Here is a 21,126-nt window from a genome sequence, read left to right as displayed (position 1 = left end):
CCCGCCCCCAATATATGCAAAATCAAAAAACTTTTTACAACATGGACATGTGACATATCAAAACACTCAGAACAATGAGGGGAACTAATTCACAGGTATTCTGAAGATGTCACATGCTCGTCTCTACTTACCTCCAAATGTTTTGGCACCCTAGCTTTCTGTCTACTTCCAAAAGTAACACTGACCCTTATGTCCACTCGCCTCCAAAAAGCACCGGCCTTTGCGAATACTTGCATCGTCAAAGCCAACATCAAGGTTTGTCGCAACGAACTTTACAAATCTAGTTATATACAGAAGTCTTATTACAGAGCTACTAATATCATACTGATCAGTTGTCATAATGTAAAGATATATTTCTTTGTCAAGGAATTTGATTGAAAGCTGATGTTTTAAAAGGTTTTAATGTCTCAGTTTGGGAGTCAAACCAAATTTTAGTGTACCAGAACCAAAAAGAGAAAGACCAGCTTCAGTGTAGTGTGTAGCAAAGCCAGTCATCACTGGAAGTTCACTAACACTTTCAGAAGTACACCTAGGACATTCACGAGGACAACCGTCACTATACGTCACCGCAAATATTTACCTTTTTTTACAGGCTGGACCCATGAGATGATACGTCTCATCAGACAGCAGTTCAGCAGTACTTTCTTAGGAAGTCTATGCCTGGGAAACTGGTATAGCTCCTCTTTCCACTGGCTTCTCTTGGCTGGTGTAGACATGATCAGACTGTTTAAATACACTCAGTGTTAATATACAGTAAAGAAAAAGTGTTATATTAAGTTCGACCTTTTTTCACGTTAACACTAAGGAATATATTCATATTTGTTTAAAAAAATATATATATTAAAGGGAATATTCTTTTCTGGGCTACAAGACTGTTGTTCTCTTGGGGATTGTTTGCCCTAACCTAAAAGTGTCTCTCTGCTTTGTAGCTCAGTTAAATCATTCGACACTCCAAGAGCTTGCCCTAGCTCTGAACAATTCAAACAGACCTAGAATGCTTTGTTCAAAAAAAAAAAATCCTGATTCTAAACTTAAAGTATAAAATAAATGTTAATTGAATTAGTAAATATATCAAAATCATATAATTAAACATTACGGCTATATTTTAGGAACTGTTATAAGACTGATAAACACAGCATGTATGGCATATTTTATAGGAAATTACATTTGTTATTGCAAACTCTGAATATTTGTATAGCACTAAAATATCAGTGAAATGTTTGTGATATTTCAGTGTGAACATTAGATGGTTATACATACATGTGAAAAACAATAAATATGCGTTTAATGTAGCTAGACCATGCCCTTACCTTACTGTTGGATGAAATGTGTGGCTTTATCTTCCACTGCTAACAACACAATACTCAGGTTTCACTCAACTGACTACAAACTCCTTTCTCTTTCGTCAAAGCGAATGAAATATGAGTGTCAGTAAGAGCGCAGGAGAATGAGAGTGGTTCCTTGTGACCAGATCTGCAGCCAATGGACACAACTCCTTTCCCTCTCTCACTGGAGAGAACTGCAAGGAGTGCATCATCATCATCATCATCATTAATGTCCCAGAGAGAGCAGTGGGATCTATTAACATCCGTGCCTGTCACCACTGTTACCTAGTGAAGAACTGCATGAACATATATAGACTGCATGATCACACAGATACATATTTATCTCTCTGCCTCGAACATGTGCACATACTTGCACATAAAAGGGACTTAATAAACTCCCACATTTTCACTCTGCATCTCCCCCAACACACACAGAGGCTCCCACTCCCCTACTGCTCTGCTGCCATAATTAGCAACACTAAGCCCCCACCTACCCTTCTACCCCAATTAATATCACACAGCTACATTGCAATCTGACCCTGAAATTCTAAAGGAAAACAGAATGCAAAAAGGTAAATAAAAAAAAGGGATTATTTAGTTAGAAATAGAACATACCGGCCAGTTTATTAGGAACACCTGTACACCTCATTGATGTCATTTTCTGCCAGCAGCTTTGGGTAATGTTTATATCATCAATCAGCATGAGGATAAAATGTGATCTGAGAGATTTCTGACAGTAGCATGATTATTACTGCCAGATGAGCTTCTTTAAGTATTTCTATAACTGCTGATCTCCTGAAATTCTCACAAACAACAATTTCTTGTAAATTTACTCAAAATGCTGCAATAAAGAAACAAATTGCGCAACAGTTCTGTGGGTAGAAGCAACTTGTTGATAAGAGAAGTCTTAGGAAAATGAATGAATAATGGTTTCCAAATGACAAATACTGTAACACTGACGAAGCCTAGCAAAATAAACAACTCTCCAGTCTTAAGTGACAGTCACCTAACAGACAAACAAATCTAGAGAAAGACACTTAAAATAAAATCTTTTATCAATACACAGAGAAAACACCAAATATTTGAATAACATTCAATTATATTAATAACAAAAATTGCTGATAAGAGCAAAAAACTACACTGTTTGTCTGTTTGAGTAGTTTGTAATATCATTTCCTGTTGAGTAAATTAAATGTGTTCATTTTGTCTTAAGGTTATACAAATCGCTGCGTGTAGATTTATATATCCACTCTACTCCTGTTTCTCTACAGCCTCACAGCTTTACCAAATGCCTATGTTCAAAAGGTGACAAAAATAAATCCTTCTGATTGAAACTGTGGCTACACTACACACACACACACACACACACACACACCTCTTTAATTACAGAAAGTTATTGATCTCTAGCTGAACACTGCTCTCATTTATAGTAATCAATACACACAAAAAGTCAATACACACACACACACTCTTCTGAAGATTAGATTTTGTATAATGGACACCAGCACTCCACATATGTATAAATCTGGTCTTGTCTATACACATACATATTAATTTCATATGTTGCCTGAGCTCTGATGACACACTAGACCAACTGCCTTATTCAAGCTCACTTAAAGTTCTGATACTTTTCCGCACCGGCACAGTGTACAGGGTAAGACAACTTCAAGCTGTAAACATTTCTATAGACGAAGATGTTCACCCCCTTTACATCGTACTTACTGTATACAAGCAGGTTTAAATCTACCAACTAGTGAGCCAATCTAGAAAGACTTCATAAGATTAAGCTGTAACTCAAAGATAAAAATAAATCCAAGCTATAGACCAAAAACTCAACCAAGCTATAGACCAAAATACAGATTTAGAGACATTTGAAATCTTGTGTTATTCCACACACTGCATCTACAATATCAAATGCATAAATTCTAATTAAACTAGATCAACAAACATAATTTAAAATAAATCTGATTCGGCCTCCATGAATATTTAAAAAGATATAGTTTGCTCAGTTACGACTTGGGCTGCTTTATAGTATAATCTGTGGTAATAGCCATCATAGTATTGGCCTCAACACAATAATATTGCCATAATATTCAAACGAATACTGATCCCCAAACTACCCACTGTGCACCATGGGTCCATCCTCACCAATATGTTCCTGATGAGTGCTTTGAGAAAAGATGTAACTCAGTCTTGTAGCATTTCCCAAGTCACAATACAGTAACAAAACTGCAATGAAATATTTTTCAATATAATTAAGAGCCCTACATAGCATGCAGAGTAATCAGTAAAATTCCTATAAACAATAAACAAGAAGAAAATATTATTGTAACACAAACTGGCAACTTTATTAAACCGGCAGTTACTTCAATGTTTGGAAAACCATCGATGCAGGATTGAATATAAAAGAAGCTGCCTAAAGTTTTAAAAGAAAACTGCCAGGCACAGGAACAGTTTCTTTCCCCAGACAATCACCGTGATCAACAACTTACCATAATTATATTCACTGCTTCATATCTATAAGTACTGCATTATCAGGACTGTCTGTCATCACATCATCAGTATATATTACACACATTACTGCTGCTATATATTGTACAAAAAGCATAATATTGCACAATATTGTTATTTGCACTCCCACACTTTATGTACATAACTGATCGTTCATATTCTATATTCATATTTAATATTCATTCTGTCTATATTGTATCTCATCGTCTGCATTGTCTTGTATAGTTTGTATAGTATAGTGTTATTTATGTCTGTACTTTTGAGAGTCACAAACAGCTGGAACCAAATTCCTTGTGTGTATCAACACACTTGGCCAATAAACCTGATTCTGATTCTGATTCTGAAAACAAATACAGATATAAGCAGATAAACATACAAAATGTTTTAATACTTCAATTAAGTCAGAAAAATGAACTCTTCACTCCTGAAGCCCCAAAGATTGGCAAAAATACAAAGAAATAATGCTAACCGTGCTGAAAAGTCCAAGCAGAAACACCAATTCTGGATCTAGATAGGCAGTAAACTCAAAAGCAACTGCAAATGAGAAGATTAAATCCAACACAATCCAAAACACACAGATGCCCTACTGTCAAAATAAAAGTCCCTTTTTCCCCCACTGTAGAAATGTTCTGCCCCAAACTTAAAAGTGCAACGTGTCTTTTCAAATGAAACTAAAAATGAATTATGGAAAGGCCAGATTACAAAAGACAGAACATCAATTAGGGCCTGAAACCAACCGAATTATACACACACGTTTTCACAATATTTGTAAAATGAAGTATATTTATCTTAGCCTTCATATAGAGGTGTGAGAGTATTATTTTGTACAACATAGTTTATTGAGAGTTATGCCACAAAAAGTTTTAATTGAAAAATCAGAATATGTGAATTTATTACGTTTATAACCGTCAGTAAGTTACGCAACACAAGAGTCTTCAGGACTTTCAGGTTTCAAAGAGCAAGAGAAGAGAACAGGAGAGGATGGTGATTGTGTAACTGATTATAGCTGCTATAATGTAAGCAAATACAGGCACTAGCTTGCCTCACTGTGCGTTTTCATGCATGATCATGGACAAATATTCATAACACCATTCATATTCATAACAACACTGTTTGTTTTCAATTTTCCAGATTATTGCCAGGAATATGGTCAGTTTCAGCCATATGACTATTTTATAGCTATTGCCTGATTTATAAATATGCTTTAGTCTTATGTGAGGTTCATGATAAAGTATAAATGCCTCATATTTATAGCCCGATAAGACATCAAGTTCATGGATGATTGCATACAAGTTTCTAAACACTCTGGTGAACTTGTTGATGAAAAAATAGAACATGCTTCAAGATACATTTTGTTCATAACAGAATTTGAAAGAGGCCAATAAGTGTAACATGGTGTGACATGGTTAGGTTAGTATGCCATACTTACAGCCTGTTAAAAATTCCACAAAATGGGAAGCTAAACATAAGACAGTACCTTGTTTGTCTATAAATTTAGATGATCTACATACATTAGCTGACGATTAGATTTGTAGTCCATCTTGAACATTGTCCCAATGTTCAAGGTCTCAGAAGTGAAAGTTAATGTGGGTCACTGGCAAAGAGCTCTACCCATCTGGTCTTATGAAGTCACGACAGTTAGTTCCACGACAGTTATTCGATAGGTTCTGCTGTGATGGAGTGAGCTGGAGTGCTTTGATTGCAGGCCAAACACAGGTCAGCTATTAACACTGTGACTTCCAGTAACACTTGGCTTCCATTAACCCACCAGCTAATAGAGAGAAAAAGCTCAGAAAAGCATTAAAATGAGTCTAAACTAATGCTTTCACACCAAAGCCATTCCAGGTGCTTTAATACTACCCGGTAAGAAACTGTTAATTAGTTTCTGTTGGAATAAATGCATGCTTAATTCGTTTTATTTGTAAATCAGTCAAATCGCTAAAACGCTAAATATGGCATGAAGATCTACATATTGCTGCATATCAGTGACTGCTTCTGCTTTTTATTAAAAACAACCTAACAAACAAACAAATAAACAAACAAACAAACAAACAGAAAAAAAAACACTTTTTCATAGCAGAGTAAATTATTAAAGTAAAATCTTTAACCCTAGCACATCGAATCATTAAGCTTCATATATTTAAAAGATGTTCATCTCAAAACAAAGGTTTTCTCTTATCTTATCTTATCTTATAGGCAGCACCAGGTAGGGGCTAGCAGGTGCTTCAGCATCCCCAAGAAAGAACAAAGCTCCCCATAGCAACCCCAAACATTTTTTTTTTCTTAAAGCATTAATATAAAGACTAATTCATAAAATGTTCTAATTCATAATTTAGTTAATAAAATAAAATAAAATAAAATAAAGTTAACAAATAAAATAAAGTAAAAATGCTTACTTATTACGTAACGTCACGTGACATGAGTTGCAGCTACACTGGCATAAGCATAATATCATTACATTTTATCTTAAAAATGGATCGGTTTCTTGTGCCAAATAAGCCACCTAATTCTAATTCAAACCTACACATAAACATACATCAGCCCGAGATACAGAGCGGTCCAGATGTTGATTGATCTCTTTATTATTAAATAGTACAGTTTGTGTTTAGTAAAAATTACAAAAGTATAAAGCATGATTCATGATGCTTCGGGAAAACATGCATGATGAGATGTTCTGTATAAATGAAAAGGAAAATCTGAATTCAGGTTAAAAGAAAATCAGGTGGTAGAGGATTCAACAACTTGCAGTTTATTCTGGTAGCTTTGTAAATCCAGATAATACAAACAAAATGGACCAAAGGACCATCACGTCTGAATAAATCACTCAAGTTCTAGATGTAGAGATGACCGGAAAAATGTTTTTTGTTCCATTATTATTGTATAAAACTTAACTCCAATAGTGAATGTGACTACATCACATCATCAGACTTCATCAGTCATCTCACAGGAGGCGTTTGGTCTCCACACAGGAAGTTTCATCATGGCACATTAATTTTCTTGTAATACCAACATTACCTGGTTACAAAGAAAATGAAATTACAACCATTATTACACTATGACTTATGTCTGGTGTCAGTCATGTACAGGGCAGAACTCAACTCTCTGGGAAACTACTTAGTTTGTAGGCTAAATATTACAGTTTTACAGCACCAGTAAATGTTTAATAAATCAGTTGCTTAAACTTATCAGTTGCTTTCGCTCTTAAAAAGGAAAAGACAATGAATGTCATGTCATCATTCTAAATACCTACAGGATGTAGTCTTGATTGTATATGACTATGGTCTACGATACCACCAGATGGTGTTGAAGAGAGAACACATAGTGACAGATGCATAATCCACATCATTTAACATTTATTATTGTAAAAACACACCGAGTTGAGCAGTTCGGGGGACGTGCAATGAATAACATTTACACATAAGTAAGTTGCTGCTCAAATAGAACAATCAACAATTAACAATATTAAAATTATTTTTCTGTTCAACAGCAACACATTGGAATTGTAAGAAATATATAATAATATATAGTAATTATACTATTATTAATGTCAGGACTCAGCCCGGACTTTTGGTCATGTGCCTTTGTTTACGTTCTTTACGTTTACGTGCCTTGCTCCCCCCACCTGCCTCGCCGTGTGTCTTGCTCCCCACACCTGCCTCGCCGTGTGCCTTGCCCCCCCACCTGCCTCGCCGTGTGCCTTGCTCCCCCCACCTGCCTCGCCATGTGTCTTGCTCCCCCCACCTGCCTCGCCGTGTGTCTTGCTCCCCCACCTGCCTCGCCGTGTGTCTTGCTCCCCCCACCTGCCTCGCCGTGTGCCTTGCTCCCCCACCTGCCTCGCCGTGTGCCTTGCTCCCCCCACCTGCCTCGCCGTGTGCCTTGCTCCCCCACCTGCCTCGCCGTGTGTCTTGCTCTATCTGGGTCCGTTTTATCCTGCGTTCATGACAATTAAAATATAAAAAAAATTGCAAAAATTGAAAAGCAATTATAATTAAATAATAAAAAATTGAAATAAATCAATAATAAACTATTGATTTTATTGTTGTTATTGTTATTATTATTATTATTATTATTATTATTATTATTATTCAATAATAATTATTATTATAATTCAATTACAAAAGTCATCTACTTTAATATATCATAAAAATAAACTTCTGGGAGTTTATTCATTCATTCAACTTTTCAGTGATAAAGTCCCAGAAACATTGAGCACAAGGTGGGAAAATCCACTTAGAGAATTTAGAGAAAACCCACATAAACTCCACACATACTGTACAGTAACTTGAGCTCATGATCAAACCTGGACGCAACAAACACTACTTTCTGTAAATAATATAATGATCATGTATCTGGTTAATCCCAGTTTAATTTTAAGTCTAGTTTTAGTCAGGTGTTTTATTTGCACACAAATGGATGTGGCTATAAAAGCAACAAGTCCCAAGTTAAGAGAATATTAATATCAATATTTAAAAATAGACCATATTTTTTCATTTTTGAACATAACGTTTAAGATTTTGTCACCATTTGCTGTTACATTAACCTTCAGCTATCGAAAATAACCTTTTATAATAGCCTTAACATGGGGTGCAGTGTTCCAGTTCAGGTAGTAGGGTTGAGATCAGGGTTCTGTTCAGGCTACTCATGTCCTTCCACTTCCACTTCCATGTTTGGGACTTTTAGTTCCAGGGAAGAAAAAAATCTTAATGCTACAGCATTCTATAGATTTGGAACACAAGGTCCTTCAAACTCTTTTTATTTACTGTCGTATTATCAGTATAAATATACCAGTGAATGCTGAGCATGAGATGGTACACTGTACAGTCTAACCTTTAATGTGTTTTGCGATGTTATGTGATGTGAGCAAGCGAGAGTTATGAACAAATGTGTTCTTTATAGCTTATTATGTTCATGAACTGTTCCTATTAATTTCCTTCATCTGATTTTTTTAGTGTTACGATAATCTCACAACACTGTGCATTACAGGAGGCTATTTTTATACTCTATACAGATATCATACTAAGACTTAGAACTAAACAATGACAGTTCTGTCTGTAGGTGTTGCAGTGGAAGCATGTCTGCAATTCTTTGAGCTAGCATGTAAAAAGTTCAGCCACTGGATGTCAGTCTAACACGCAATTACAGCAGGTACAGCACAGATTGGGCTAAACTACATCGGTTTTCCAGGCAATTTGCATGATCAATTTATTGAACAGCTCGGAGAAAATAATTAAATGCTACTTTTCCTTAAAATTACAAAAGCTCAAATAAAATGTTAAAAATATCAGTGCACATAAGTGTGTTTGACTTACCGAGTACTGAGAACACTCCTGTGTTGGCTCTTATCTCTCCACATCAGAGATGCTTCCATGCACTTAAAAATCGGATGTTTGTTTGAAATAATCAGAACTAGCTAGCTAAACTGCAGTGTAACATACAAAATTATGTCTGGTCACTTCTGATGTGTGTGCTTCTATTTGAATATCTGTGCATTTACCTCTATATCCTGCCAAACACATAAGACAATAGCTAAATTGTGTGACACTAGCCAAAACACAGCAATAAATATATACACACAGAAAAAACAAGCAGTTGCCCCTGATGACTCACACTCACCCAATATAACCACGTTTGAAATAGGCCTACAAAAATACACAGGAACTCACCAGCACCTATGTCACTGGCCAATGACAGCATGTAAAGTCTGAATGGGAGAAATTGCCCAAATTCAGGGATGCCGGACTTGCAGAGACTTGTCCTAGAAGATCCAAAGTTGTAATTAACGCAAAATGTACTACTAAAATTATGATTTTCAGTAAATCCCTGCCCCTATTCATTTGTTGTTATGGAATATTATGTCTAGATTGATGGACATATTTCAAATTAAATTCAAATGAAAGTGTGTGTACACGTTTGCAAATCTGTTGAGCTCTGAATACTTTCCAAACCCACTGTACTGTATCACAATCTCTCATACTCCTCTTTGCATTGCTTACACTATCACAGTCTCTCCTCTATCTCTTTCGTTCATCAGATTGCCCATCGATCACCATGTAGTCAGATTTCTTCTGATCCTCATGTTAATGTATTTGAGTCAATTGATGAAACATGCGTAAATAATTCCCACTAAATTCATTCTGACACCCCCGACAGAGCACTTACTGTCAATTATTATTACAAGACTGTCAGGGCAACTCACAGACGCTCATGAACATCTTATTACGCAGAATTTTCTGTCTATTAAATACACAGTAATCTCAGTACCCAATATCCAGTAGACAGTAATTGCAGTCCTACTACTGCATGTTTCAACCGTTAGTTTCAAACCACATCAGTTTGCTATGTATTTAATGCATTTATATTATTCCCCTGCATATGTATAAGTGCTTTTAGATTCTTTGGACCGTGACATGATTTAGTGCTGAACAGGAAAACTACTGAATAAGAACTATGTTCAGATGACAGACAATTGCATCAGTGGTTTTTAATCTTCTGCAGTTGTTTGGTCTTTGATTTTGTCATCTTTTATTTAACTGTAGTCTGTACACACATTCTGATATAATGGGTTGTGTAATATTATTATGTCATAGTAAGCCGGGTATACTCAAAACCAAAACCAGTTTTAAACTAGAAATCCTTTAAGGACAAACCACAGAAAATAAGCTGTTAAATTACATGATATAAATCTAACACACAAATGTAAACAACTTTACAATTCCCCAGAAAGTCAAAGAGATGCAGTTTAAAGTGATGCTCAGAATAAATAATGGAGGATATTTTCTGGCAGTAAATCTGTACTAGCTGGCATGAAAACTGAATTCATCAATGAGGGAGCGAGTACACGGTATAAACAAGCCTGGCAGGAGATTCTAAACACGAAAGCATGTCCACTCTCATTTTGGCGCAAGGGGAACATAAACAAACGCCTTCTGTTGGTTACTGCGTGGAAGTTTATTTCTGAATCTGTCTTGTCCCACCACCCATCTCGCCTGGCACAGATCCGACACCAAGCAGCCATATTAGCAGATGCTTACTAGGCCAGCACATAACAAGCAAAGACACAACAATTGGCCACAAACCAAACAAACCTTATCAGAGAAAGCCTGAGAAGGAAAAGTTACTGATTAAGGAAATTAATGTCAGAAGTCCAAAGCTTAAACCAAGGGTATTTTTCTATGATCATTAAAAAATGAATATTGTGTTTGTATGTGTTTGTGATTACAGAGCTACTAAATTACTATCACTAAGGACAAGAGTATGTTTAAAGTACATCATTGTCTAAAATGTCTTTGAATGCTGAAGCATTAAGATTTCCCTTTATTGGATTATCTCTTTATTTATTTAGCAAAGTTTTTGTACAAAAACATGGTGTAGCAAGGTTATAATTGAAGTGTTCTGTTCAAAACTATGACCTCAATCCCACTGAACACCTTCGAGCAGATCTGGAGCACTGACTGAGCCCCAGGCTCATTGATGCCTGACCTGACAAATGCTCTTGCGGCTGAATGAACACAAGTCCCCAGAAGCCTTCCCAGAAGAGTGGAGGTTAACAGTAAAGGTTACTAAATCTGGAATAGGAGGTTCAGTAAGCACTTCTGGGAGTGATTAATCAGCTGTCAGCATATTTTTGCCCATACAGTATATGTCGAAGACAAGTAAGTTGAATCATTGGGTTTGTTTGATCATCTATGGCTTGTGTACTACAGTTCTCAGTTCCCAAACACTATACTAAACTAAGTGGCTCGTATTCCATAATGGTTTACCTCTGCATTCTCTGGGTCCCAAGCTTTAGCCTTGTTTGCTTTTCAAGCATGGCAGTATGATTCAACATGAATGAAGTTTCAAATTGATTTGTATGATTGTATTCCTTCGTGTAGACTTTGTAGATTTCACAACACTGATGCAAAATTCAGAGGTGTAAGATTCATCTTCCCAAACTGACATAAAGCTTCATTTTATGACAGATTCAGGACAAGGTATTCACCACTGTTTTGGAAGAAAACACAGCACAGCTTCAGTAAAGGCTGTGAGACTGAAAGAGCAACTCATTAGAATGCAGCTTTTCATTGCATATTAAGACTCATGGGGATAAAATTGACAACATGGGGACTCGGTTCGCTGCAAGAGGAGCTCACAATCAACAGAATCAACATATTTTGAACTCTGCACCCACTTATAGGGAATAAATTGTATTGAATCATTGTATAAAATCTACAGGTAGAAGCACAATCCAGTTCTCTTAATGGACATCAATCTAACATCTTTAGGGACTGAGAAAGCTCTCAAGGTAAAACCTCACTATTTAGTCTAAGCTTTTATTTATCAGAGCATTTATTCAGACTTACAGAACAAAAGTCAAAAAACAGTTTGTCAGTTTATTTGATTCCATTTTGGAGAAAAAAACACAGCAAGTTAGTCTCTAATTACAGCTTCTTTTTTTTTTTACAATAAACATTGATATTCCATGTGAAGCCTTGAAATGTTGTGATTTATCTGCTTTTTTCTGACTTTTATTTTTTCAGTGTTGACTTTCATTAAAGTCAAGCCATATACAAACTTCCAGCTTTATATTTTTCATATGTAAAGCTTAGGTTCTGTAATATATCCATAATCACAGACACAATTATTATATTATATATTAAGTCCTAACAGTCTTTTTCTTCACACTACTACTATATTACACTCTTCTAAGATAGTACTTAATGTGCACCAAGTCCACATGAAGCATGTAAAGTAAGACATTCATTCCTAGGGCTTTTATGGTTGATTGTATGGGAGTCCAATACCAGTGCACACATTAAAAAAAGGAGGAAAATAACCACTGGTGGCATTAATAAAGTTATTTTTTACCACCTCTGTAGAATTAAATGCAGCAAATTGTCCAGGATTTTTCAGTATTTCTCTCTGCTGGGGAGAAAGAACTAGAAACAACTGCTTCTAATAAAGCAACAATGTTTATATTCATGGATTACATGAGAATTGAGTTTTATATGTATATCCAATTATGACCTTTATTACAGGGCAAATATTACTGCACAGCAGAAGGTTAACTATAGCAGAGGGATGAGAATTGAACTGCTTTTTGAGCATTATGCAATGTGTTTGACTCTAATGGCATCATTTTGCGGAATGCCAAATGGTACAAACAGAAAAAACAAAACACTGGCGTAATATATCAGATAAGCTGAGCCAGTACTTAATGAAGTAAACTAGGATGTATGCACTGCATGACACACTCTTATTGATACGGGTGATACTTCCACCGTTTTTCAAATGCTGTTGTAGAACCTAAATGTGATTGTTTGCTCATGCGGCATGAGAAAATCACGGATTCATTCAGGAATGTCAAAGCAGATATTGATCTTGATCAAATTTCAAATTCATGTTGGAGGAAAATGTTCTATTTCTTTCGATTTTTTTACAGTTTCTGTAATTTTCCAGGCATGATGTTTTTGATATCAAGACTAAAAAGATACAACGTTCAGCACAATATGGATAGGAGTTCATTTGATACTAGAGTGGAAGTGAGAAGCTGAAGTGTTGTGACAGTGCTGTGGTAACTCTGCCAGGAATATAAAGTGTCTATACAGGTCAATTAAAGCTTTAAACAAAACTAAACAGAAAAGCTGCACTATGAGATACAGGTACTACATTGTCCTGTTCCTTGTCACTGGGGTTCTCTACATATAGTGGGTATCTTTTACATAAAATTTGGGTATAAAACGTATATTTAACATGCATTTCAGGGTGTAACATATAAAATAAAGGTTGCCAGGTATATAATAGAGGTTGCCAGGTATATTATAAAGGTTTGCAGGTATATAATAAAGATTGCCATCACCAGTGAAAATGAAAGATACAGTTCTAGACTATTTGTCTTAAAAGTGCACAACATCTGTCTTACTCCATGCTATACGTCCATACTTAAACATGAGTCAGAAGGCAAAAGTACAAGCATGACTACACCTTTAACAAAACCACATGCAGGTCCACATTTAACTTTACTCCATATAAACCCGTGCACTGGTAAAGGTTTTCATGCACCTTTGTTCCTACCACTGGTTGAACTCGCTGTGGCTCGCCGAGCACGATTGCTGCTCTCGGATATATTTGCATCCATAATGTGCAGAGACGTTGTCGTTGTATCGAAGCTACATTAAAGATGCGCGCGCACTGTTGATCTGAAAACCGCTCCAACTTCTGCTGAATGATGCTGAACGCGCGCGCGCGCGTCGCCACTTCAGTAAACACAGTAATCCAGCGTCGCGCGCGCGCGTCACTACTTAGCAAATGCTAAACCAGTGTTTTAGCTTAGGTCTTGCTATTTATTCGTGAAAAAAACACACACATAACAACTGTCACACCTCGTGAGGAACACGAATAGGACGTGAAGATCATTTGGTGTGTCCAGGTTTTCGACAAAGTCCAACTTTTTGTCGAATTCGTGGTCTCCATACCAAACAAGTGTTTATATAATCATGGTCCCTCATGCATCTGCCCATTATGTTGGTAGTTAATGTCTGTTTTATGAGAATAATTACTATAAATAAAGTTCTAGTAGTGTGGAGAACATCCTTAGAACCCTAGAGCCATCACCTAGCCGAAGAACGCCTGAGGAACAATTTTCTTAACTGCTCTATAGTTGAAGTAATGCTGAAGAGATTTGGTCAAAATACACACAAGGCATCAGATCAGTTATATAAAAATGTTTAAACCAGCCTATCAGGCATCAACAATCCTGCCACAATATAATATCTAACTAATTATATAGGATATTAGATGTATAAATGTGTGTGTATGTAGGTGTTCCTAATAAAGTGACCAGTGAGTACTTAATAAACACTGTTAGTCTATGGTATGCCTATTCTTTAAGGCAAATGGCATATTTATAACTGCTTGTCTAAGCTATTAACATTAAAAATATTGTTATTCCTGGGGCCCAGCATGCCTTCATGGCACATTCAAACAAAAATAAATAATCAGCTCTGAGTGTAATGGCTCAGTGGCACCATTGAAAGATCTCCCATTCAGACTGTAATTATAATTAGCAAATGATTCCAATATTGATTCTTCTTTCTCGAGAGATACTGCCTTTTAACTTTGTCTGTTCTACAATATACAGCATTGTTCTGGCACATAGAGAAGCTGCACAGGGAAATGAAAGAGACAGAGAATGAGAAACCCAACACTCGAAATCTGCCAGATGGTGCAGTTGTGTTCTCCTTCAGGAAATTGTTTGAAGGCTGAAAGTTTTGTGGTAAACTGAAATAAAGCACATAGCAGCAACTACTAAAATTTAATAGAACGTCTAACGAGAAGTGACGTAAAATCAGTACAGATAGATTAAACTGATATAGATGTTTTTTTTAACATGTTTGAAAACAAGTAGATTATTTAGTAGTCCTATTTAATCGACTTAATGGCATCCACCATTCTGGACAAACAAATATTTAAACAAAAAGTAATATTTAAACAAACTGAACTGAGTTTAAGGCTGGAAATGGTTCCTTAAAATTTATTGCACTTTTTTTTGTTATAAATATTGTTATAAATTTGGAGACCCTTATATAGAAAATCAGGACATTACCTTAGTGTCTGAGCTATTAACAGTGAGAAGCCTATGTAGCCAAAATCTGATTCATGCAACATATTCATGCAATGTAAAATAGAGGAAAGTGGAGATCTGCAGGGTCCAGTCACACTTTACAAATATTGTTCCAGTTCCCAGTTATTGCCAAGTTATGCAGAACAAAAAAGAGACTCAAAAAAAGATGCTTATCAAGTTCTGTGAGGAGACAAATGTAATCATGAGAAATGCTTTTTTTTTCATTTAAAATTCACTTACATTTTAAAAACAATGTAGTAAACCAAATTTAAATTTCATTAGAGGTAAGTTGAAAAAAAAAGGATTTGAACTTAACCTTGTCTTTTTCACTGGTCGTCTGAAGAGCTAGTCCTAAATAACAGCTGTGTAAAATGAGTAAAATGAGCATAATGAGTAAAATAAGCTCTCATCCCTGTAAAACTTTATTGGGAAGTTTTTAATAAACATGTTTTGTTTTTTTATTTCATTATTATTTATTTAGAATTCTTTTCTTATAGATCCTTTATGTGAATAAAATAGCAGTCATTGTTTTATTCCCAATTAGGCTGCTGCACAGAAACTCTTTGTTCTTTTCTAAACTTGAACAAAACTATTTCTTCCAGGCACAGATGGAGGACTTTATGGAAAATATCACACTTCGTTTCTGAGACACGTCTTCGCACCACTGCCTCTTACATCCACATTTTCTGAGTGCTGAAATATGCAAAATCATCACTTCTCTGCAAGCACCCATAATGTGTTAAGTACACATGAAGGAAAAAGTAATAAAAAATTGATGGAGTAAGGAAGTGAAACATTGGCCATATTCAAACCATAAACACGTACTCAAGATCTAAACAAGATTTTGTTAACGTTTGCTGCAAACAAAAACTAGTGCCATTTTTTCATTCATGTGTAATTCTAGAGAAAATGCTGTTCCCAGATAAATATAACAGGCATCTAGACCATTCTAAGCATATAAAGGACATATGAGGTAAAGCAACAGATTGATTCTTTCGACTTGAATATCAGCATGATTACACCCATCACTAGTCAAGTCATAAATCTTCCATGCACAATTCAAACCCTTATTCAGTGTTTTTTTTAACTCACAGATAGCCTGGTAATACATCTTTGTCTGACTGAAATGTCCCTGTAATCGATAGCAGAGTGAAAATGAACAACTTCTACCTAGAGTTGCTGCCAGCAGATGACAAGAACATGAGCTGCTTATTTATACTTTCCTTATTAAAAATTTTAACCGTCATGCAATAGTTTAAATCAATTAGTCAAAAAGTTTAAGGTGAGTTTTAAACTTACAGGTTCTTTGCCAGGGGTGTCAATAATATGGCCTACAGCCTGGGACCAGCACAGTAAAGGTTTAAATCCAGTCTACAAAATGGTCTTACGGCCCATAACTGAACTTGAAAGACTAAAAATTTGTCATTTTATCAACTACTGATAAAATGTGCTAATAATATCTAATTCTTCACTTGTAAAATGTTTCTTCTCAATAGAATTCATTTACGTTTAAAGGCAATAGATTTAAATATCTTCTTAATAGAAATGCTTTTTAATTGTAAATTATGCAAACTATATAGATTCCCCCATTGTATTATCAGAAATAATCTGAGGAAAAAAAATCAGAAATTTATGAATTCAGAGTGCATGTCAAAAACCTGACAATTCATGTAAAAAATTCTGAATCTGAATAGCATCATATGTAAAAATTCAGACTTTTTCACATTATCAAAAAATACTTGAATTTAAATAGTGAATTCATATAATGACTAATCCTATAATTAGTGCTGAATCCTGATATATTACATTTTCTATCTTTGGAAACTTTAAATTGATTGTTAAAACATGTGTATGTTCGGTTTTGAATGGAAACAAATATACACCGTCCCCTCCAGAAGTATTGGAAGACATTTAGGTTGGAGATTAATTTAGGTTTAAGAGTGTTTTTTTTTTCCATTTATTAAATTAGACTAGATTCTAAATATTAAGATAATAAGTCTATATAAATGTAAACAGATAATTTGGCAGTTTTTGTATTTGATGTGCAGTTAATGAGAACACACCTTTCAGATAGATTATAACACATAAGAGGAGTGGATGACGTGAATTGATTTTTTTGGTTCAGCTCACGACATTGGCTTGATTACAGTGTGGTTCGTTACATAAAGTTCCACACCCCTGCACAAGACTGAATAGAGAGAATTCCTACACTTAAATGCTTTATCTATGATGAAAACAACATAGTCAGCCCATAAATAAGTGGACAGTGATATACATAAGGTGCTCAAATGCAATATAGTTTTTGATTTCCATTAAATTTTCTTCTCTTAAATCTTCTGAATTCTAATAATAATAATAATAATAATAATAATAATAATAATAATAATAGTAATAATAATAATAACATGGATGGTGAGAGCTCAGTTTGGTTGAAGGAAGCCAAATAAAAATGTGAAGTCCCTACACTGCTCAGACATGGGAATAATAATAGTGCGTCAATGAAGAAATCTGTGTTATTTCTATGCCCTGCTTCAGTACCTGTATCACTCCAAACACAGTATTGTGCAGTTTGTGAGAGCTGTTAGCATGTACATGGATGAACATTCAGATTAGGCTTCATGTCAAATCTCTAGTAGGTCACTAAAAACACAAAGTAAATGTCCAGCTGACTATACTGTATATGGACAAATATTGCACACTGCTGTTTTTTTTTTTAAATCCAAGAAGAATTCATTTCCAGCGTGCATCCAGTAAGCATTAAGCCATATCAGACATGGAGAAAAAAGAAAAAACTGGAGAAAAAAGTATAGAGGGAGAGAGACAGAGGGTCTTTAAGCAGGCAAGTACAGTGCAGGCACTGATCCAGGAAGTAGTTGGCCAGGATAATCTTAACACTGCGGTTCTGGCACCTCCACAGGCTTTTTTTTCCAACCGCAAACATTTAAAATGTATGACATTTTTGGAAAGAGATACTATGTTGAATTGTGAATGAATCTATTACGTTATCTCAAGTCTGGATAATAATCCAGATAATGATGAATGCTTAGCTATTATTCTGATGTGGTACAGGATCAAACCCAAGCAACTGAGCCGTTTTTTTTATTTCACAAATGCAACTTGCAACTGCTTAATTATGCCAGAAAAGGTTTGAACAAAAGACCAACCCTATATATGCTCACACGTTGTGCACCTTAGTATACAAATTCATGTGCACATATGAAAAAGAAATAATTGATATAAAAATAGATCATTTATAGATCATCTATAACAATTATCAAGTGGTATACTAAGAGGTGACTTCTTTAAAACAACTCATTTATAAATTCTGTTTTCTTCAAACACTTAAAATATACTGTCAAAAACAAAAATGAAAAAAAGGTTCACAGTTAGAAAGGAAAAGTGTAAATAGCAGTCACTGAGGATGGAACTTTTGCTACACTGTAGTTTCATGTTTCCACAAACCAGTCTTAATGGTGGCTGAGCTGTCTGTATTAAGAGGTGACAGGTTCTGTTGCCTCTCTGAGCTTTTAGCAAGTCTGTTCTCTGATGCCAAGTTCAGCCCATATGACTTTGGCTGAACTTCCAGCTCAACGGGGAGGGTCTGCTTTGGGCAGTCTTTGACTGAGTTTGACACTTCAGTCTCAGCTTCCTCCCCTACTACACATCCATTACTAACCCCGTTACTTTGGCTGTTGATTGTCCCACTACCAAGGCCACTTCCTAGACTGTTCCGAAGGCGCCTGTTACCGAGGCCATTGCCAACGGCTGTGCCCGTGCCTTTGCTGGCGCCCCTGTCAATCTGGCGTGTACGACGTGGCAGGCTGGCACTTGCATCGCTACTGTCCTGCTGAAGCTGGCTCTGTTGGCGCTCACGGTATGCCAGATATGCTGCACGGCGGCTGTTGCGGGCATGTAGGCTTTCGTGGTGGTGGCGTCTTTGGGGGGCACTATGCTCACTGCCCTCCACACTGGTGGGCACGTCGTAGGCGTACTCCCGCAAAACGGTAAGTCGGCTTGCACGGTGCGCCCGTGCTCGGTTCTTGTGGTGCCTCCCAGGATGTCCATTGATGTTGCCATTGGCACTCCCCATTACAGGATGGCCATTGCTGCTAATATTGGGACGATACTGGACTTCAACCGGAGCAACGTGCATCTTGATCTCATTATCCAAAGAGTGCTCGGTTAAGCTGTTGTCTAATACTGCAGTGCCATTTGTTGGTGCAGAAATTGCTTTGCACTGAGCTGCTTCTACTTGCAGATTAGTCAGTTTGCAGCCTTGGGTGGAGTTGTGCACTGTTGGTGCGCTCTTATTGGTACAAGATGACTCGGTTCCACTAGTCTGGCAACGTGCTACCTCACCATTGCCTGTATTGGTTGACCCATCCCCAGAGGCCCTTGTCATCGGTGCCAGGAGGGCATCAACCTGCATGGTATACCTCTGGTGTCCAAGGCAGCAGGCCTGTGCCCAGTGGCGGCGCATGTCTTGGCGCGTAACACAGTGATGGCCAACAAGGAAGGCTCCCAGGGCCAAAGAAGCCACGCCAAAGAGGCAGGAGAAGGCCAAATCCAATGGATGCTCCTGAGATACAGCAAGGGCACCAAACAGCCATAGCAGTGTGTAGAGTGCCAAAGCTCCAGCCACGCCGACCAGTTGCGCTAAGAACGTGTGCTCATTCTCAAGTGCTGACAATGATATTGGTCCAGATGTCTCTTCATGGGCAGAGGTATCGCCAGCAATCTCAGTCACAGAGAGCCTTTGCTGCTCCTCTGGCTGTTCTTTAAGCTCAAAACGTCTTTCTGGGTGACGCCGCAGCTGAAGGAGTATACTCAGGAAGTACATGCAGTCCACAAAGATGATGAAGGCCACTGGACCATAGAATGCGCCCAAACTAGGCTCCCACGCCATCCAACAGCTGAGGAGATAACACATAGTTCTACTTAATTAAGTGCAATAAATATTGTGCACATTATATCCTAGCACTAAGCATTTACATTCATTTAAAACTATTCAAGAGTAGAGAAAGATGCAGATGAAGCTACCGTGGAGCTGAATATTAATAATGTACACTTATGAATGAATTATGAATAATGCATGAAATGCATACAGTGGTGCATTTCTGTTTCATTTTTCCTTTCTAATTAAGCAGATGTCTGCTTAGTGTCCCTTATCCATATATTTAATCACACTGCTATTGTTTAAATGGAACAATTTAATTAAATGCTAAAAAGTTCAGATAGTACAGATGTCCAAATCACTCTCCTCTTACATAACCCAAACAGTTATGAGAACTAAGAGGCTGGAAAACTGGATGGCTAGGCTTTGGCTAAAAATAGATTCACATTATGTGTGTGTGTGTTATATATATATATATGTGTGTGTGTGTGTGTGTGTGTGTGTGTTATATATATATATATATGTGTGTGTGTGTGTGTGTGTGTGTGTGTGTGTGTGTGTGTGTGTGTGTCAGTGTCATAATGAGGCTCACATAACTTCACAGTGTCTCAAGTTATTGCCTCAGCAAAGTATTCATTATTCACACTGAAGCATATGGGCAGCATATGCTAAAAAATATTTTGTAGGTATACATAACTATGGATATGTCAATTGCTTCAACTAAAAGGTAGACCAGTAATGTGTGGAATCAAGGATAAATTTTGCAAGTGCACCAAAACACTTTTCCACAAGCT

At 36.6% G+C, this 21,126-nt stretch overlaps 1 protein-coding gene across 1 annotated transcript in view; it reads right to left on the bottom strand.

Moving 5' to 3' along the window:
* Positions 1–18,514: 18,514 nt before the first annotated feature.
* Positions 18,515–21,126, bottom strand: part of LOC132848574 (adhesion G protein-coupled receptor A3-like) — a 35,352-nt gene continuing 32,740 nt past the window's right edge. Inside the window, exon 19 of the mRNA XM_060874411.1 lies at positions 18,515–20,351. Coding sequence (XP_060730394.1) covers positions 18,872–20,351 — 1,480 coding nt within the window. The 3' untranslated portion in view covers positions 18,515–18,871. The remainder of the gene's footprint in view (positions 20,352–21,126) is intronic.

Source organism: Tachysurus vachellii, chromosome 7, assembly GCF_030014155.1.
Source record: "Tachysurus vachellii isolate PV-2020 chromosome 7, HZAU_Pvac_v1, whole genome shotgun sequence".
Taxonomy (NCBI): Eukaryota; Metazoa; Chordata; class Actinopteri; order Siluriformes; family Bagridae; genus Tachysurus; species Tachysurus vachellii.
This window is presented reverse-complemented; position numbering and strand designations above follow the sequence as displayed.